Below are 19,342 nucleotides of genomic sequence, written 5' to 3'. Positions count from 1 at the left end.
TCAAATGTTTTTTTTGTTTTTTAATTTTCAATTCACATTCAAATATTGGCAACATTTCTACTTTTTCTGTCGCAATTGAACTTTCATTACGTCCTTCGCAACAGGAACAATGAAAAATCTCAGCGATGACTGAGGGCGAGAGGATACAGTCGACTCCAGCAGCTTTTAAAGCTGATGTTCGGACCTTTTTTGGTTTCAAAACGAAAGCAGTTACGACTTCGTCAAGAGTCATGCGGTCTGTAAATTCTGCAACACCAAAATCAAGTACTTGACAATACAACTATATTCTTGTAACTACAGTATAACGATATATCATATTGTCGAACCGTGTATCTTGATTTGTATTGCAGATTCTTTACAATACACGCCTCTCAAACTGACCCTAAAACAAAAACAAACCATAATAAGAAATTGCGTAGAGATTGAAATAATTAACCTCAAATATACACAGTAGTTCTCAATGTCGCCCCCTGGTGGTACGTGTGCACAATGTTGCAATAAAATAAATCATGTTAATCTCATCTTGAGTCAATATTTTAATAAAACGATGGTTTGACACATTTCCACACAAATATCTTCAGAGTTCTCGACAGTCCCTTCACATGGAGGATCCTTTGGCGTCTCGGACCTCCAGGTCCAGATCCAGGTCCGGGTCCAGGTCCGGGTCAGGAAGACTTGACGTGTCCGTTGGCGGTCTTCTGCTCCACGTTCTTGATGAAGGGCAGCATGCACTTGTCTCCGCCCATGAAGCGATACGTGGCCACGTTGGCTTCCCACGGCAGAAGTCTGCGAAGGAAACACACAACGTCCTGATCCGAGGAGCGACACCAGGATCCGTCGCACACTCAGGATCAGCCGCACACTCACGCTCGCGTCAGGAAGGGAATGTACATGAGGCGAGGGATGCAGATCATCTGCTGCTCCGCCAGGATGGCCTGCATGGACTGTTGCACCGTGTAGAGAGGCTCCAGCGGCGGGATTAGACCCCGCAACTCCTTCCTGGAGGCAGAGTGTGCGACACATGTGACCTTTAACCTCGTGTTCGTCTGTGTGTAGTTGTGCGTTCACATACGACAGAGAAACAAGAATTTTTGTGTGATTTTGTTCATGTGTTTGTGGGTGTTTAGAAAATGGTTGTGTATATAAGTGTGTATGTAGTGTGCGTGTGTAGTTGTGTCTTTGTGTGTGTAGTTGTGTGTTAATATACGACAGAGAATTAAGAATATTTGTGTGCTTTTGTTCGATGTGTTTGTGGATGTTTCGAAAATTGTTGCGTATTATCAGTGTGTTTGTATTGTGAGGTTGTGTTCTTCTGTGTGTAGTTGTGCGTTCACATACGACAGAGAAACAACAATTTTGTTTATGTGTTTGTGGGTGTTTAGAAAATGGTTGTGTATTATCAGTGTGTTTGTAGTATGCGTGTGTAGTTGTGTGTTAATATACGACAGAGAAATTAGAATGTTTGTGTGATTTTGTTCATGTGTTTGTATGAAATAAATCATCATTTGTGTTTAGAAATAAATGGTTGTGTATTAGCGGATGGTTCTAGTGTGTCAATGTGTAGTTGTGTGTTTATATATGACAGAGAAATTAGAATATGTGTGTACTTTTGTTCATGTGTTTGTGGGTGTTTAGAAAATTGTTGTGTATTATCAATGTGTTTGCAGTGTGTAGTTGTGTCTTTGTGTGTGTGTAGTTGTGCGTTAATATTTGACAGAGAAATAAGAATATTTGTGTGCTATTGTTCGACGTGTTTAGTAAATTGTTGTGTATTATCAGTGTGTTTATAGTGTGCATGTGTAGTTCTGTGTTTAGTTGTGTGATAATGTACAACACAAGAATGTGTACTTTTGTCGATTTGTGTTTTGTGCTTTTGTGTGTAAAAGACTTGTTATCTATTGTGTATCACAGTGTTTTTTGTGTGAATCTATAGAAGTATGTTTGCAGCTGTGTGTATTTGTAGGTGCTCAAGTCTGTTTTGTAAAAGATGATTGTGTGTGTGTGTATTTTCTACTTTGGTGTGTGTTTGTTCTAGTTGTGTAGAAGTCATCTGTGTTGTGCGATTGTGAATGAGGTAAACAGATACAAACAAGTCAACTTTTTGAGCATTTGAAAAAGCCTTGATAGCAGTTGTCACAAAGACGCTGATGCTCTAAAGACCTCCTTGGCAGCGTTGATTATGTGTGTTGAGTCTCACCTGATCTCGCAGCCGGCGAACATCCCGGTGTCCACGATGTACGGACAAACCAACGTGGTCTTGATGCCGTCCAGGTTCTCGGCCAGAAGCTCGTGGGTCAGGGACTCGTGGAAGCCGACGGCGCCGAACTTACTGGCGCAGTAATCCTGCGGGGGGACATGAGTTGGTGAAGCTGTGTGTGAGTGTGAGTGTGTGAGTGAGTGTGTGTGTGTGTGTGTGTGTGTGTGTGTGTGAGTGTGAGTGTGTGTGTGTGTGAGTGTGAGTGTGTGTGTGTGAGTGTGTGTGTGTGTGTGTGTGTGTGTGTGAGAGTGTGTGTGTGTGTGTGTGTGTGTGTGTGTGTGTGTGTGTGTGTGTGTGTGAGTGTGTGTGTGTGTGTGTGTGTGTGAGTGTGTGTGTGTGTGGACTCACCTCCACACAGGCGGTGCTGAACAGCCCCAGAGCGCTCGCCACCGTCACGATGTGTCCGTGGTTCTTGGACTTCATGTCAGGCAGGAAAGCCTTCGTCATCTTTTACACAAAACAAAACAAAAACTCACATAAAACGATTTGTTGTTATTATTAAGATCAATTGAATATATTTGTGTTTATATATATTTTTAAATGTAATTTCTAAAGATAGAGTTGAATCTATGCAATAAATTATACCTAAAATATACAATTATTATTATTTTTTTTTTTAAAACACTAGAGCCACTCAAAAAATGAGTTTACTTTTTAAGTAAAATTCGTTGATTACGAGATTAAAGACGTATAATATGACATTAACGTACTGACAAAATATTTTAAGAAAATGTTAACTGTTAATAAAATAAGTAGTAAAATATATATGTATATTGTGAGATAAAAAAATATATGATATACTTGAAAAAAAAAGAGTTTAATTAAATCTGTCAAATAATACACAACATTAAACATTTAATTGCCGTAAAAAACAAAGATTTAACTTAGGACACAAAATAAATACTGATAAAAAATTCATGCCATTACATTATGAACAAAGGTTGAAAAACGTGATTAATTTTCATTTGATAAAGACTTATTTAGACACTATTTTTTTATATTAATCAAAATTTTTGTTTGTTAATCTAAATCAAATGTTCTTTATCTTCATCTTTAGACTTAGATTGTATCATCTTCTCATTATTCCTCTTTGTTCTTGTTCTTATTTTATTTTGATTTATTCTTTATGAAAAATTGCTGTATTTTCTGTGGCTATTGGAAAAAAATAAAATAAAATAAAGTTTTACCAAACCTTACCTTACCTATGGTCAAAACATGTAAAACTAACAAAATTATCCTTTTTTTTAATTTAAACTAATCATTTGAACATGAAGGGAAACAACACAACTCAACAACACAACTGATAAACACAACACAACTCTTGTTTATCTCTTATATTCTCACTTATGATTTGAACTGACGTCATAAAAGTTATACTGTTAACGAGTTAAAGTTGATGGAATGAAAATAAACTGTAGATTCGAGGTCAAAGTTGAAAGTGGAACATCTATGCAGCGGCTTCATGTCAAAGGATCTTCTGTCCTCTCACGCGTCACTGACCGCGGACCTGAGTGAGGACCTGTTACGTCACCCCTCACGCATGACCTCACCCAGAAGAGCGCGTGACAGTTGACCAGCATGGTTCTCTCCAGCAGCTCGTCCGGACAGTCCAGCAGCCTCCTCCCCGCCACGACCCCCGCGTTGTTGACCAGGATGTTGACCTCGCCCACCTCCGCCCGGACGCGCGCGGCCGCCTCGTAGATGCGCTCGCGCACGGACAGGTCGACGGTGAAGGTGTGCACCTGCGCGCCGAGCTCGCGCGCCTGCTCGGCGGTCTGCTCGTTGGCGCGCGCGTTACAGTCCCACAGCACCAGGCGCGCGCCCTCCTTGGCGAACTCCAGGGCGAACAGGCGCCCGAGAGCGCCCCCTGCGCCCGTGATCAGGCACAGCTCCCCGTCCACGCTCTTCAGCCGCGGCCGCAGGAAGGTCTGCAGCACCGCGCTCAGGATGGAGTAGGTGAAGTCCACCAGCATCAGCAGCAGGTCCACGAGCACGATCATGGTCCACGATCACCGGCTGACCCTCATGTGACGAGGAGCCGCGCGACCGGAGCCGCTTTATGTAACTTCCGTGAGAGGATTAGGATGGAAGAGCCAATGGAAGAGCAGCTCAGTGACCCGTGAACATCAACAACACATGAACATCAACAACATATGAACATCAACAACACATGAACATCAACAACACATGAACATCAACAACACATGAACATCAACAACACATGAACATCAACAACACATGAACATCAACAACACATGAACATCAACAACATATGAACATCAACAACATATGAACATCAACAACACATGAACATCAACAACACATGAACATCAACAACACATGAACATCAACAACACATGAACATCAACAACACATGAACATCAACAACACATGAACATCAACAACACATGAACATCAACAACACATGAACATCAACAACACATGAACATCAACAACACATGAACATCAACAACATATGAACATCAACAACACATGAACATCAACAACACATGAACATCAACAACACATGAACATCAACAACACATGAACATCAACAACACATGAACATCAACAACACATGAACATCAACAACACATGAACATCAACAACACATGAACATCAACAACACATGAACATCAACAACATATGAACATCAACAACACATGAACATCAACAACACATGAACATCAACAACACATGAACATCAACAACACATGAACATCAACAACACATGAACATCAACAACACATGAACATCAACAACATATGAACATCAACAACACATGAACATCAACAACACATGAACATCAACAACACATGAACATCAACAACACATGAACATCAACAACACATGAACATCAACAACATATGAACATCAACAACACATGAACATCAACAACACATGAACATCAACAACACATGAACATCAACAACACATGAACATCAACAACATATGAACATCAACAACATATGAACATCAACAACACATGAACATCAACAACACATGAACATCAACAACATATGAACATCAACAACATATGAACATCAACAACACATGAACATCAACAACACATGAACATCAACAACACATGAACATCAACAACATATGAACATCAACAACATATGAACATCAACAACACATGAACATCAACAACATATGAACATCAACAACACATGAACATCAACAACACATGAACATCAACAACATATGAACATCAACAACACATGAACATCAACAACACATGAACATCAACAACATATGAACATCAACAACACATGAACATCAACAACATATGAACATCAACAACACATGAACATCAACAACACATGAACATCAACAACATATGAACATCAACAACACATGAACATCAACAACATATGAACATCAACAACACATGAACATCAACAACACATGAACATCAACAACACATGAACATCAACAACATATGAACATCAACAACACATGAACATCAACAACACATGAACATCAACAACACATGAACATCAACAACATATGAACATCAACAACATATGAACATCAACAACATATGAACATCAACAACACATGAACATCAACAACACATGAACATCAACAACACATGAACATCAACAACACATGAACATCAACAACACATGAACATCAACAACATATGAACATCAACAACACATGAACATCAACAACACATGAACATCAACAACACATGAACATCAACAACATATGAACATCAACAACATATGAACATCATCAACATATGAACATCAACAACACATGAACATCAACAACACATGAACATCAACAACACATGAACATCAACAACACATGAACATCAACAACACATGAACATCAACAACACATGAACATCAACAACATATGAACATCATCAACATATGAACATCAACAACACATGAACATCAACAACACATGAACATCAACAACACATGAACATCAACAACACATGAACATCAACAACACATGAACATCAACAACACATGAACATCAACAACACATGAACATCAACAACTCATGAACATCAACAACACATGAACATCAACAACATATGAACATCAACAACACATGAACATCAACAACACATGAACATCAACAACACATGAACATCAACAACACATGAACATCAACAACACATGAACATCAACAACACATGAACATCAACAACACATGAACATCAACAACACATGAACATCAACAACACATGAACATCAACAACACATGAACATCAACAACACATGAACATCAACAACACATGAACATCAACAACACATGAACATAAACAACACATGAACATCAACAACACATGAACATCAACAACACATGAACATCAACAACACATGAACATCAACAACACATGAACATCAACAACACATGAACATCAACAACACATGAACATCAACAACACATGAACATCAACAACACATGAACATCAACAACACATGAACATCAACAACACATGAACATCAACAACATATGAACATCAACAACACATGAACATCAACAACACATGAACATCAACAACATATGAACATCAACAACATATGAACATCAACAACATATGAACATCAACAACACATGAACATCAACAACACATGAACATCAACAACACATGAACATCAACAACACATGAACATCAACAACATATGAACATCAACAACATATGAACATCAACAACACATGAACATCAACAACACATGAACATCAACAACACATGAACATCAACAACATATGAACATCAACAACACATGAACATCAACAACACATGAACATCAACAACACATGAACATCAACAACACATGAACATCAACAACATATGAACATCAACAACATATGAACATCAACAACACATGAACATCAACAACACATGAACATCAACAACACATGAACATCAACAACACATGAACATCAACAACATATGAACATCAACAACACATGAACATCAACAACACATGAACATCAACAACATATGAACATCAACAACACATGAACATCAACAACACATGAACATCAACAACACATGAACATCATCAACACATGAACATCAACAACACATGAACATCAACAACATATGAACATCAACAACACATGAACATCAACAACACATGAACATCAACAACACATGAACATCAACAACACATGAACATCAACAACATATGAACATCAACAACACATGAACATCAACAACACATGAACATCAACAACATATGAACATCAACAACACATGAACATCAACAACACATGAACATCAACAACACATGAACATCATCAACACATGAACATCAACAACATATGAACATTTTAAACAAGATAACTTCTCTGTTGTTTCTTTCTAAATTGAAGCAAACGTTTGAGGTTGAATTCTTTCCATTTATTGTTTTTAAGAAACCTTTTGGATTCAAAAATACATAATGGATCTGTTGCAGTGCATCATGGATTACAAGTACAAGTATGGGTGTCTTTTTAAATTATATTATTTTGCCAAAATTTCATAAACAACACAAACTATAACATCCATTTAATTTCGTTTTACATCTTTTGCAATGCATTTTGGGAGTTGTAGTAGCTAAACACATTTTAATCAATGATAGAACAACTGGTATAGACTGATGTAGGAACAGAACGGGCTTGTGTGACAAACATTTATATGTTTCTTTAAGTGAACAGTCAGGGCCACCGTAGAAGCATCTTTACGGTCAAACCTGAACCCCGACTTTGACACTTTGACCGTTAAGAAACATGGTGGCTCACATTCTTGGTGCGAGCAGGTTTGAATACGGTCTTTCATGGTGTCAGTCAGCTGAGTCTCGTTCAAAGCCGCTTTGACGACCCGCGATCAGTAAGACCCGGAGTGACTTTTATGTAAGACCACGGAAAAAAGCTTTACGTAAGATCCGATCCTGAGGCATTTCTTTCCACCTCCAGCGTAGACATTCTCAAAGTTATTCCTGATCCGATGCGTGAGCAGGATTATCCAAATCGGGGTAAAATTGTTAAGGTGATCATCGACACGTGTCCACAAAATCGCACAAATTTAGAGCTTTACACAACTTGTTTTTACGCTCGTCCACGAGCTCAGACGTCTTTTCGTGTCAAACGACGGCTTTGAGAATGAAACGCTGTGATGTCATCGACGACTGATCTCACCATAGAGTCAACGTTTGACTCTTCCTGCCGTGAAAATATGTTTAATGATCCAGATCAGGTCGAGTGGAAGTGAAGTTGTGAGTCGTTGATGGTCTGGCAACACATGATTCTTGCACCTGAGAGGTCGCTGGTCACTTATTATTATAATGACAGCAGTGGTACCTGAAAAATAATCTGCTCAGGGGTCTAAAGTTAGTAGAAAGTCAAAATGGCGGACCAGAAGAATTAATAAAAAAGAAAAACAATATTTTTCTTCGCCTTGTCTGGATCCATCAGATCAGTGAGTTACAATTATATATATATATATATATATATATATATATATATATATATATATATATACAGTGCCTTGCGAAAGTATTCGGCCCCCTTGAACCTTTCAACATTTCGCCACATTTCAGGCTTCAAACATATAGATATAAAATTTTTTTTTTTTTTCAAGAATCAACAACAAGTGGGACACAATCGTGAAGTGGAACGAAATTTATTGGATAATTTAAACTTTTTTAACAAATAGTCTGCATCTCTGATCAGTCTGAGTTTGCTGCACTGACAGTAAAGGGGCCGAATAATATTGCACGCCCCACTTTTCAGTTTTTTATTTGTTAAAAAAGTTTAAATTATCCAATAAATTTCGTTCCACTTCACGATTGTGTCCCACTTGTTGTTGATTCATGACAAAAAATTAAAATTTTATATCTTTATGTTTGAAGCCTGAAATGTGGCGAAATGTTGAAAGGTTCAAGGGGGCCGAATACTTTCGCAAGGCACTGTATATATATATATATATATTTTTTTTTTCTTGTGCGCATACATCACCATCAGATCTGGGCTGTGATTGGTTCACACATCGCAACATCAAACAAAGTCTTTTTTTCTTTTTTTTTGAGAGTTTGATACAACAAATTTGTTCTTAAACATGTCACTAGAAAACCTCAAAACTCGTCCTCGCTCCCATATTGTAGCGCAACAGTTTAAGTTGTAATTGAATGTCCTCCTCGACTAAATAATATAATTGATCTTGATCTTATTAATCCTTTGATAATCTTTAATTCGTAAACATCATCCGTTGCCAGGAAATAAAACATTGATTTAATTTGAATAATAACGTTTACGCCTTAATTATATAATTATATCATTATTATTTATAATTATTCTTATTATTATTTTAATTGGTTTAGTGACTGCTTGTGGTTGGACACAGTGGCTCGTATGTATTTTAAGGCGATCAAAAGCAAAAACATTGAGATAAAACAACATTTCTGAGTAGCTGTGGAGCAGGCAGTATCCCGGGCAGCTACAGATCCGGCGGGGTCCTGCAGTGATTGAATGATCTGCAGGTGAAGCTTCGTGTTCAGGTGAGCAAAGATAAACTTGAACAAACATAGAGTTTAACCGTGACGTGTGTGTTGTACTTTTATTAAACCAATATACAGGAAGTTAAAAATAAGTTTATTAGTTTGATTTATTTGTAATTTAAATCAACCTGTGACGTCACACGCCTCCTGAACTGTGTTTTATTTGTTGTATCTGTTTGTTTGTTTGAAACTATCGTACACTTTGAGTCAAACACGTTTTTGTTGTACAATGGTAGAATTTTCATGAGCAAATTAAAGGTTTCATATATAGTGTTACTGAATACTTGTGTTCATTTTGTTTAGGTTTTTAATAACTTTACTTCTTTTCTGATGAATCTGGTTAAATTAACTCTAAATGTGGTTGTACTGACTACACACGACAAGAGTTTAATTTTTATACGTTAAATCTTCTACTTTCTCACTTTTAAATCTTCTTGTCGTGAAGAGATTTTATTTAAAAGTACTTAGTAAAAGTACTACTGTCAGAAGGCGTTAAAACACTCGGTCCGAACTCGTATTTACTTTGGTGTCAGCCCAGATAAACTCAGTAGAAGCTTTAATTTTATGATTTATTTACTAAGTTAATAATATTAACAGAAAACATCACCGTAATGCTCTTTCTTGCAATGCTACACAGTGGACGCTAGAGGTCAGTGTCGTGGCTTTTATTCCCAAATGCCACGTGTTTGTAATAAGTTTTATATTTTCATTATGTTCAATTGTAAATATAACGTTTAAGCACTTCATTATTATTGTTTGTTTTTTTAGCATTTATTTGACCTCAAAACAAATTAAAACTAATTTTGATAAGGGGCCCTTATATGAAATATATAGTGTCCATAGTTCAGTTATGATTTATATTGAAATGGAAATGAAATAATGTCGATCAAATCAAAATTTGGATTATTTTCTGAATTATTTTCTTTCTAGTCTGTCGACAGTTCTCAAGAAGAGTTTCATCTTAAAACTGGTAAGTTTTCCACATCATGATACAAGTTATATTTGAGTTGTTATTTACGAAACTAGTGTTGATTTACGTTTAAAAAACCCACACATTTGACAACGTGTTTCTGACAAATTCCTCTTTATTACGAGGATAAAATCTTGTGCTAAATATCTTCTTGTTTGTTTCCCACGACTCCATGACTCCGTCCGGGCGGGAATCTTGAGCGCCTGTAAAACTGATCCTTAACAGGAACCAGGACTCGCTGGACCTCGTCTCACATCACTTGTAACTGTCAGCGGCGTCTTCTGAAGGTGAGTCCACCAGGATCTTCTGTCCTTCACGAGGAGTCCATGGTTGTTTTTGTGCCGATGGATCTCGTCAACATCTCGTGAAGGCGACACAATCCTACGGTTCCGGGCCTTCTTCGCGGCGGATTCATCCGCAGACGGACTCTGTCGGTTCTGGTCGGAGTCGGTGGAGTGATGCAGTCGAGTCGATTATAACTGAAGACGTCTGATGCTTAAATAAATGTCTTTTTTTTCTTCTAAATGTTTAATAACTAAATCTTCACAAACATGTCAGCTGTCACCATGGTAACGGGGACTCACTGCTGCCGGACCGATCAGTTCTTTAAAATGATAATAAACCGCACATGACCTCACGTCCGTCAAAAGAAGGAGAAAATTATGACATAATGAAAAGAGAGAAACCGACTGAGATGGAAAAAATGAATTATATTTTGGCAGATTATCGAATTTCCACTGAAATGACTCAAAACGAGGTTTTTGTTGAAAATAAAGCAATTGAGTCGAGCTTGATCCGTTTATTTCTACACGAAGAAGTCAAAAAAGTAAAGAAATTCTGGAATTTAATAAGTTGCGTCGTGACGCTAAATGCTTCTATGCTAGGTGGTTATGAAAAAGTTTGTTTTCAAATTTTTAAAAAGTTTGTTCGGTTGAGAGCAGCATTTTTAAATATATATTTTTTTGATACTTGTAGAAAGATTGTTCTTCTCTTGCCAGTAGGGAGAAGTGTTGCAATGTTTTCTGTTGTTGTGGCGCTATAGAGGAGGTAATGCTAACGCTAATGAAAAAAAAGTCATTAAAAATAATAATAATTTTAGGGGAAATTATGAAAGGACATTTTTATCAGTAATAAAATAAGTTTTATTTATGTACGTGAGAATTTGATTTACGTTTTGTTAGTTTTGACCTTCATTTAGCCCAAACCTGAGTCAATGCTATCAGATGAAGCTAGTTAGCAACTCTTTGAGGTTAAGATGGTCAACAGTCGGTGACAGATGTTGTTGCTTTAAATCTGATCTAGACTAGTAGAATATTTTTCACTGTGTATCAGAAAAAAATCATTGTTGCTGTTGAACTAGCTACAGAGACTCCACTAGGTGGCGCTGTTTACCGTTATGTGTGGCTTCAGTTCAACCTCCTCAAAGTGACGGATGCATCAGATGGAAAACTCTTAATGGACGGACGTTCAAAGTGTCTTTGGTTCTTCAAGTCGCACATTTACAATGTTACGTCCGGAGATAACAGGAAATGGTTGAGAGGATTCAATAAATACAGTTTAATATGCAAATCTATGAGGTAACACAACGGGTCTATCTGTGAGTTCTCTCTAGAAAACAAGTTACAAATATAAATACTTTTCAGTCGTTGCCAATAAATATCAATGTCGTTTTGTTTATGTACAATGATCCTGGTTTCCATCCTTCAAACCTCCCGAGCTTCATCATAGACACACGAGGGTCGACGGCGCTCAAAGGGCCCATAGAAATCAAACTTGTCGCGTTCGTAAGACGCAAAACAAAATGAATCATTGAAGAATCTTCTTAGTCCTGAACACGCCTGATGTTTTCAGAGTTATGGTCATGGTTTGTTTGAGAACTACTTAGTCTTCGATTCATGTGTAGTTTTGCAAATGTGTCATCAAAATGTTCTCAAACTCGACTACATATTGATCGAACCAAAGCAAAGAACTGAATAAACTGAAGACAAAATTGAATGTGAAATAATAAATAATATCAAACATTAATGATATTTTTAACATGAAAAATGTTCAAATATATACGATTTAATGTAACTCATCGAGGTCATTAATATATATATATATATATTTTCTTTATTTCATACACATGTATATATATAAAATGCATTTACTTCTTGCTACATTGTTATGAAGACAAAGAAGTCCATCATTTGAAAATAAAAGTGGAAATTAAAAAGAAAAACGAATATATTTCAGTTACTTCTTCGTCTCAGTTACATAATAACTGTGTAATAACCAGGATGTCAAAGAATATTGAGGTTCACGTGCAAACACTTCCTGAGAACATTAAGTTCTTCACAGATCATTCTGTGATCAACTGGAATAATCATTGATTTATTTATTGTTATCTTTTTTGTGCTTTTCTATCTCCACGTAAGTGTGTCTGTGTGCGTCTGCACGACATCAACAAATGCATCCAAACTGTTCTAAAATCTAAACTCTGGCAAAAATCTATGTTGCGTTAGAAACTAACAGTAAGTATTAGAAACACTTTTTTTTTTTTTGAATGTGGTGATGCTTAGTGTTTGTTGTGATGATGTTGATTTTGTTTTGATGATTTTGTTGTTGTGATGTTGTCGTGATAAAGATGATTTTGTTGTTTTGAGGATGAAGTTGTGATGATTTTCATTGTTGTGTTTTTGTTGTGATGAAGATGATTTTGTTGTTGTAATGATGATGAAGTTGTGATGAGGATGTTTTTGTGTTGATGATGAAGTTCTTGAGGTTTTGTGCTCATTCTGTTATGATGATGATGTCATTGTTGTGATGATGATGTTGTTGTGATGATGATGTTGTTGTGATGATGTCATTGTTGTGATGATGATGTTGTTGTGATGATGATGTTGTTGTGATGATGTCGTTGTTGTGATGATGATGTCATTGTTGTGATGATGATGTTGTGATGATAAAGTTGTTGTGATGATGATGTCATTGTTGTGATGATGTTGTTGTGATGATGTCGTTGTTGTGATGATGATGTTGCACAGACATTATTTAAGATGACTATCTGCGGATAAGCGAGTTTTTTTTTTCTGTCTTTTACTTTCATTCTATGGACCCTTTTTTTTTAGTCAAACAGCTGATCGGTCACACCTCAATCAGACCACTTACCACTGCAACCTGTGATTCTACATTCTTCAGCTAGATGTTTCCAAGCAGTAGATGAAACACACACACGCACACACACACATGGTTATTTCCAAGATATTGAAAGTGTTTTTAAGGTGCCAGCAGTCGGGCTGAACAGTAATTGAGGAAAGAACTGAAGTCACAGTCTGTGTCGTCTAAATTGATAATGTGCAGTAGAAACATCAGCTGAACACAAAAAGACAATAAATACACACTCGGAGAATTATTGCACACACTCTTCCTTCCTTGACTTGGACTCACAGAGACGTGGAACTAAGGCCAGTTCACATGTAACTCGACACTCAAGGTTCATCTCGGAGCAGAGATCGTCCACAGTTTTCAGAATTTGCTACGGATTCAAAATGGTCCTGAAGAGACTTTTCGATATGTTCCAAAAACATGAGATGTCTTACAAATTGACTGAAACGAACGGTAAGTTCTTCCTTTTACTAGAAGCTAACAGTTCACAGTACAACAGAAATCTGTCTGATTATCGTCCAGATGTTGGTCGTGGATCTGTCTTCTAAAAGGTTCTCTTTCCAACCTCGCCCGGGTCAGGTTTAGAAGCGACCGTCTCCGCGAAGAGGATGTAGTTCCTGAGCCAAGTGGTTCTCTTGCGTGTCCAAGGGCAACATGCTACTGCCCTTCTTTCTCTGGACGCCCTCCGTATGGTTGGGTCCTTGGAACCGGGAGTGATGGCCGAACCTCGGGCTGACTTTATCCAAGAGTCTCTGCGACGGGTTCTGGCCGGAGCTGTCGTGCAGATGCTCCTCCTCGTCCGTGTCGGCGTCGATGAACTTGTTGATGGTGGCGTCGTGGAACGTGAAGATGCTTGGCAGTAGTTTCTCTTGGGTCTTGCTGGGTGTCCTGGCGCTGGCGGTCGTGTACGCCGACATCTCGGGGCTCTGGATGGTCGAGTTGTCCGACATGGCCACCGGGTCTTCCTTGTTCCCCTTGGGCGAGTAGCTGTTGAAGCGCATGGCTCGGGGGCTGACCGAGTACAGGCCGTGCTTGTTGCTTTGCCTCATGGTGGGCGTGTTCGTTCCCTGAGAACCTTCATGCTCGTGCTCTAAGGTGGGCTCCAGGCTGGGGTTGGTGCTGACCCTCCCTTTGATGTTGCTGATGGGGCTTTGGGAAAAGCGAGAGCTGTCGGCGAAGTCTGTCGCGCAGCTGATGAAGCTGTCCAGGCTAGACATGCTCCTGATGTCCGTGACCGGCTCCGCGAGGTTCCCCAGCTCGGCTCTGTTCCTGATGGAACCAGGTGGGTCACTTTTGTCCCTCCTGTGCAGGCTGGGCGGCGGCTCAGCCATCTTGTTGTACATCTGCTCAAGCTTCTGTGCGCTCAGATGCTGTGGACTGACTGAAGGTTTTGCTTGAGGGTCCAGGTTCTTGGTAGGGGTGACGGGGCTCTGTGCTCTGGTCAGTTGGGGCTCTACCTTGTGCAGAGCTGGAGACACATGATTATCGTGCGTCTTTTCTTTGTCCACTAAAATATCTGCCAGTTCTATACCCTGGCCAAACGTGTCCTTCATGTTCATGGATACGATGCTACCGTTTCTCTTGGCTCTCTCTAGAGCCTCCCGTCTCTTGATGGCTTTCTCCTGCCGTTTTTGCTCTTTGTAGAATTCCGAAAAGTTATTTACAATAATGGGAATGGGCAGAGCTATCACCAGGACTCCGGCGATGCAGCACAGACCTCCCACTATCTTACCCAGAAGCGTTTTTGGATAGATGTCTCCGTACCCTACGGTGGTCATGGTTATGGTGGCCCACCAGAAAGAAGCTGGGATGCTTTTAAACTTTGTGTCCTCTTCGTCCTTTTCAGCGAAAAACACCAAACTGGAGAAGATCATGATGCCCATGGCCAGGAAAAGGATGAGCAGCCCGAGCTCGTTGTAGCTCCGTTTGAGGGTGAAGCCCAGAGACTGAAGTCCGGTGGAATGTCGCGCAAGCTTTAGAATACGTAGAATCCGCATAATCCTAAAAATCTGCACCACACGGCGGACATTTTGGAACTGCAACACACTCTTGTTGGACTCTGTGAGGAAGATCGTGACGTAGTAGGGCAGGATGGCCAGCAGGTCGATGACGTTCAGGGGGCCCTTGAAGAACTTCCATTTGTTGGGCGAGGAGAGGAAGCGCAGCAGGTACTCCATGGTGAACCAGGCGATGCACACGGCCTCCACGTGGGCCAGCTGAGGGTTATCCGTGACGTGGCCGAACTCGTCGGTGTCCTGCAGCTCTGGGAGGGTGTTCAGAGACAAGGCGATCGTGGACAGCACGATGAAAAGGATGGAGACGATGGCCAGAATCTGAATGAACACAAGAAGAGAAAATTGGGTTTAAAAAAATGTGCAAAAATCACATTTTGTTCAATTGAGAAAAGTCAAATACAATGTCAACGTTTTAATTCTCGGTGATTTGCTTAGACGAGACCTTAAAGTTGGATATTTGGCTGGTTGTTACTTAAGGTTACTTAAAAACCGATGGGTGCTTGTGTTTGTGCTACATTTTTCATTCTATACTGTTCATTCTAATACCTGCTTCTCGTTTTCTTGGCGATCGCAAGGGCAGATCTCTGCTTTCAGATATCTTAAAACTTTAGAGAAGCTAAGAAATGTCTACGTAAGATGTTGTTCTAGATGATAATGAGGATTAATATAACAACAAATAGACCTTAAACTATAATTCTGATCTTTTTTTGTTGTAATTATTTTATTTTAATTACCAAATAAGTAACACTAGTTTCTTGTAAATATGTATGTCAAATATTAACTTGTTATAGTAACTGGTCATAGTAATAAAGCCATTCAAGCTTGGTGATAATTCACTTCAGTGACGATATACGATTCCCATCAATAGTATGAATATGGTGCACATTTAACTTCATGGCAGAAAATAAAAAGAGGCTGTTTGGTTTGACGACAAGTTCACAAGCAGCTCATGTAGTTTAGGGACAGATACGGGAATAAGACCCAAGAATTTCTAAAATTAAACGGATACGTTTACAAGATCTTTCTGTATTTCCTTTACTGATTACATTCCATAGAGTTTCCTGCATCACGACAGGGCATTCCAATCCTCCAGGTGACGACTAATGATATAATCCGAAGAGTGTGATATGCTGTGATCAAAATATCAGGGATTAAGTTGCAGGTGAGTCAGTAGGCCAGACTTATTATAGCCGCCCCGGAGTGGGTGTGAAATCCAACGCAAGGTCACGGAAGAAGAGAGTGGGATTATTCTCTAGTTTCAATCAGAGCAGGTAAGCTTTAATCAGTCCTGACAGGTGATCGCTTCTGTGCATATGCTCCATTGAAGAGACGAGGAGGATGGTTCCGATCTTCAGCGGCCCAAAAAAGTTTATATTACGGAGAGATAATGGTTATTTATTCTCTCCGGACACTTCCTGAAATAGCTCCGCCACACAGCGTGTCTCTCGAGAGAGGTGTGTGATGGATGGAAACTCAAATATGACCTACATGAGTAAATACTCTGTATAATCACACTCGGGAGAATGAAGAGTTGAAATCCACATGAATACCTTCGATAACCCGGACCCGTGCTATAGTGTTTTAATTGCTTAGAAGTTTTTCCGTTGTCGACGTAATTGCTCTAAATTGTTGTTGGAGGTGAAATGGTAGTGGTGGCTTCACAATAGCATGCGGGTCAATATACAGGCGACTTACGGTCATTAGTGAGGTGGTCAGTTTATTGGGCAACATGCCTTTTACATGTGGCTTTTTTTTCGCTCTCCTTATTGGCTGTATCTTACAGTTTCATCAGGGTTTTCTTTACTCTCCCTTACTTCAGCAAGTAGTGCCACGTTAACACAACGATAGTGTAGGTACCTTGAAACTGCAACTACACTGCGACACCATGGTTCATAGCCTCGGGCAAAACTGGGTGACGTCTTGTAATGACTACGCCTAAATGTTGAGTAACAATATTACTATGACCCTTTTTTTCCGAAGGCTTGTTTTAACCTTACTCTACTCTATAGTATTTGTGTTGCAGATACTATTTTAGTACCTGCTCAGAACAGTTGTTCTGTAGTCCCTAGACAATTTTCCAGACCTATTTTGGTCACCCATTGTTGTTGTTTGTGTTGGGGTCATGTACAAAATAATGTTGGCGGCACAATGTTATGTCTTTCTTTAAAAAATGTTTTCTTTCCATTCACATTCATCCGTATATCTAATATCAATACGTATTGCTTCTACTGTGCATTGTCCAAAAAAACGCATTTCCCCGCAGACAAGCCTCCTGCGAGGGGGTTCAGGAGTTGGTGTGTATGAAAAATGCTTCTTTGCACTTTTTGCACTATAAATCCAGAATGAATTGGTGACGAATTCAGTGTTTTTTGTCTCCACATCCATGGCCTCTTTGACTTGACTTTAATCTGATTGAACCTCTGGGACTCGCACACAAGATACGAAACTACAGACTCACTCAAACAACATTAATAACTTCAATGACTCCTCATCCTGAGTCCCTTCTAGAGATCCCTGGTCTACTGAAGAAATCTGAGTGGGAACAAGACATCGCACTTAACCTCCCAAAAAGTTTGTATTGTCAAAGGAGAGGTACGATACAAAATTAATCAGACACTTAGACACGTCTTGAAAACCTGCAAATTTACATCTTTAGGCAATTTGATGAGCGTTTTTAAGGGAATTGAATATGAAGTTTTCAGAGGCTGCTGCAGCTGAGGAGACATCTGGAGTGAAACATGTATCCTGGTACACCAGAGACGGATTCTAATGAAACTATCGGATTCTTTTATGTTGTAATTTCGCCTCACTCCTTCTTTTACCTCATTAGAACTCAACTCGTCTCACTTCCTGCCTCTCGCTCTAAATGCTGCTCCAGTCATTTCGGGGTATTCAAACATCCACACAGGAATTAACAATCTCATCAATTAGCTACCAGACTGTCTTCGGCAGCGCTGGGAAGCAGTGAATATTTCATATTCTCCACCCTGTCCTGGAGAAGGTACATTGTTTTGCTTGCTAGCTTGTGATGAATAACAGATCCGGACGAAAAGTTTTTTTTTCTTTCGCCTTATCGGGTTCATCCCGAAGAAATGAAAGAGACTGAATGTGTTTTGACTTATCAATAAACTTCATCTCACCTCTTCCGTCAACACGGCTGCAGAATTAATGGCCTTCATTCATCCATCCATTGTGGAAGTTTCCAAAGCACCCGCTTATATATGTATGCCTTCCATTCAGATCTCATCATTTATACATTCCTTGCCTCCGCTGCTCCTCAGCACAACATCACGAGGCTGAATCGACACACTTCACACTCGCTCGTACCTTTTGCATCATTCATGCTAATATGCACGGTTACCCCTGCGGGTTCAAATATAGGCCCACGGTAATAAGGCAAAACTGCACTTTTTTACAATGAAATTATTCACTTATTCTTTGG

General features: G+C 39.2%; 2 protein-coding genes across 2 annotated transcripts in view; both read right to left on the bottom strand.

Annotated features, from left to right (window-relative positions):
• Positions 1–516: 516 nt before the first annotated feature.
• Positions 517–4,257, bottom strand: LOC148070208 (retinol dehydrogenase 10-B-like). The gene is made up of 5 exons (XM_087800415.1): positions 3,808–4,257; positions 2,606–2,704; positions 2,198–2,343; positions 868–999; positions 517–786 (listed from the first exon to the last, which is right to left on the bottom strand). The coding sequence occupies exons 1-5, from the start codon at positions 4,255–4,257 to the stop codon at positions 666–668; spliced, it is 948 nt and encodes a 315-aa protein (XP_087656541.1). The 3' UTR covers positions 517–665.
• Positions 4,258–12,991: 8,734 nt separating this feature from the next.
• Positions 12,992–19,342, bottom strand: part of LOC148070207 (potassium voltage-gated channel subfamily B member 1-like) — a 46,293-nt gene continuing 39,942 nt past the window's right edge. The window contains exon 3 of the mRNA XM_087800913.1: positions 12,992–16,218. Within this exon, the coding sequence (XP_087657039.1) occupies positions 14,467–16,218 (1,752 nt within the window). The 3' untranslated portion in view covers positions 12,992–14,466. The remainder of the gene's footprint in view (positions 16,219–19,342) is intronic.

This window comes from Callionymus lyra, chromosome 10, assembly GCF_982586985.1.
Source record: "Callionymus lyra chromosome 10, fCalLyr1.hap1.1, whole genome shotgun sequence".
NCBI classification, from domain to species: Eukaryota; Metazoa; Chordata; class Actinopteri; order Syngnathiformes; family Callionymidae; genus Callionymus; species Callionymus lyra.
This window is presented reverse-complemented; position numbering and strand designations above follow the sequence as displayed.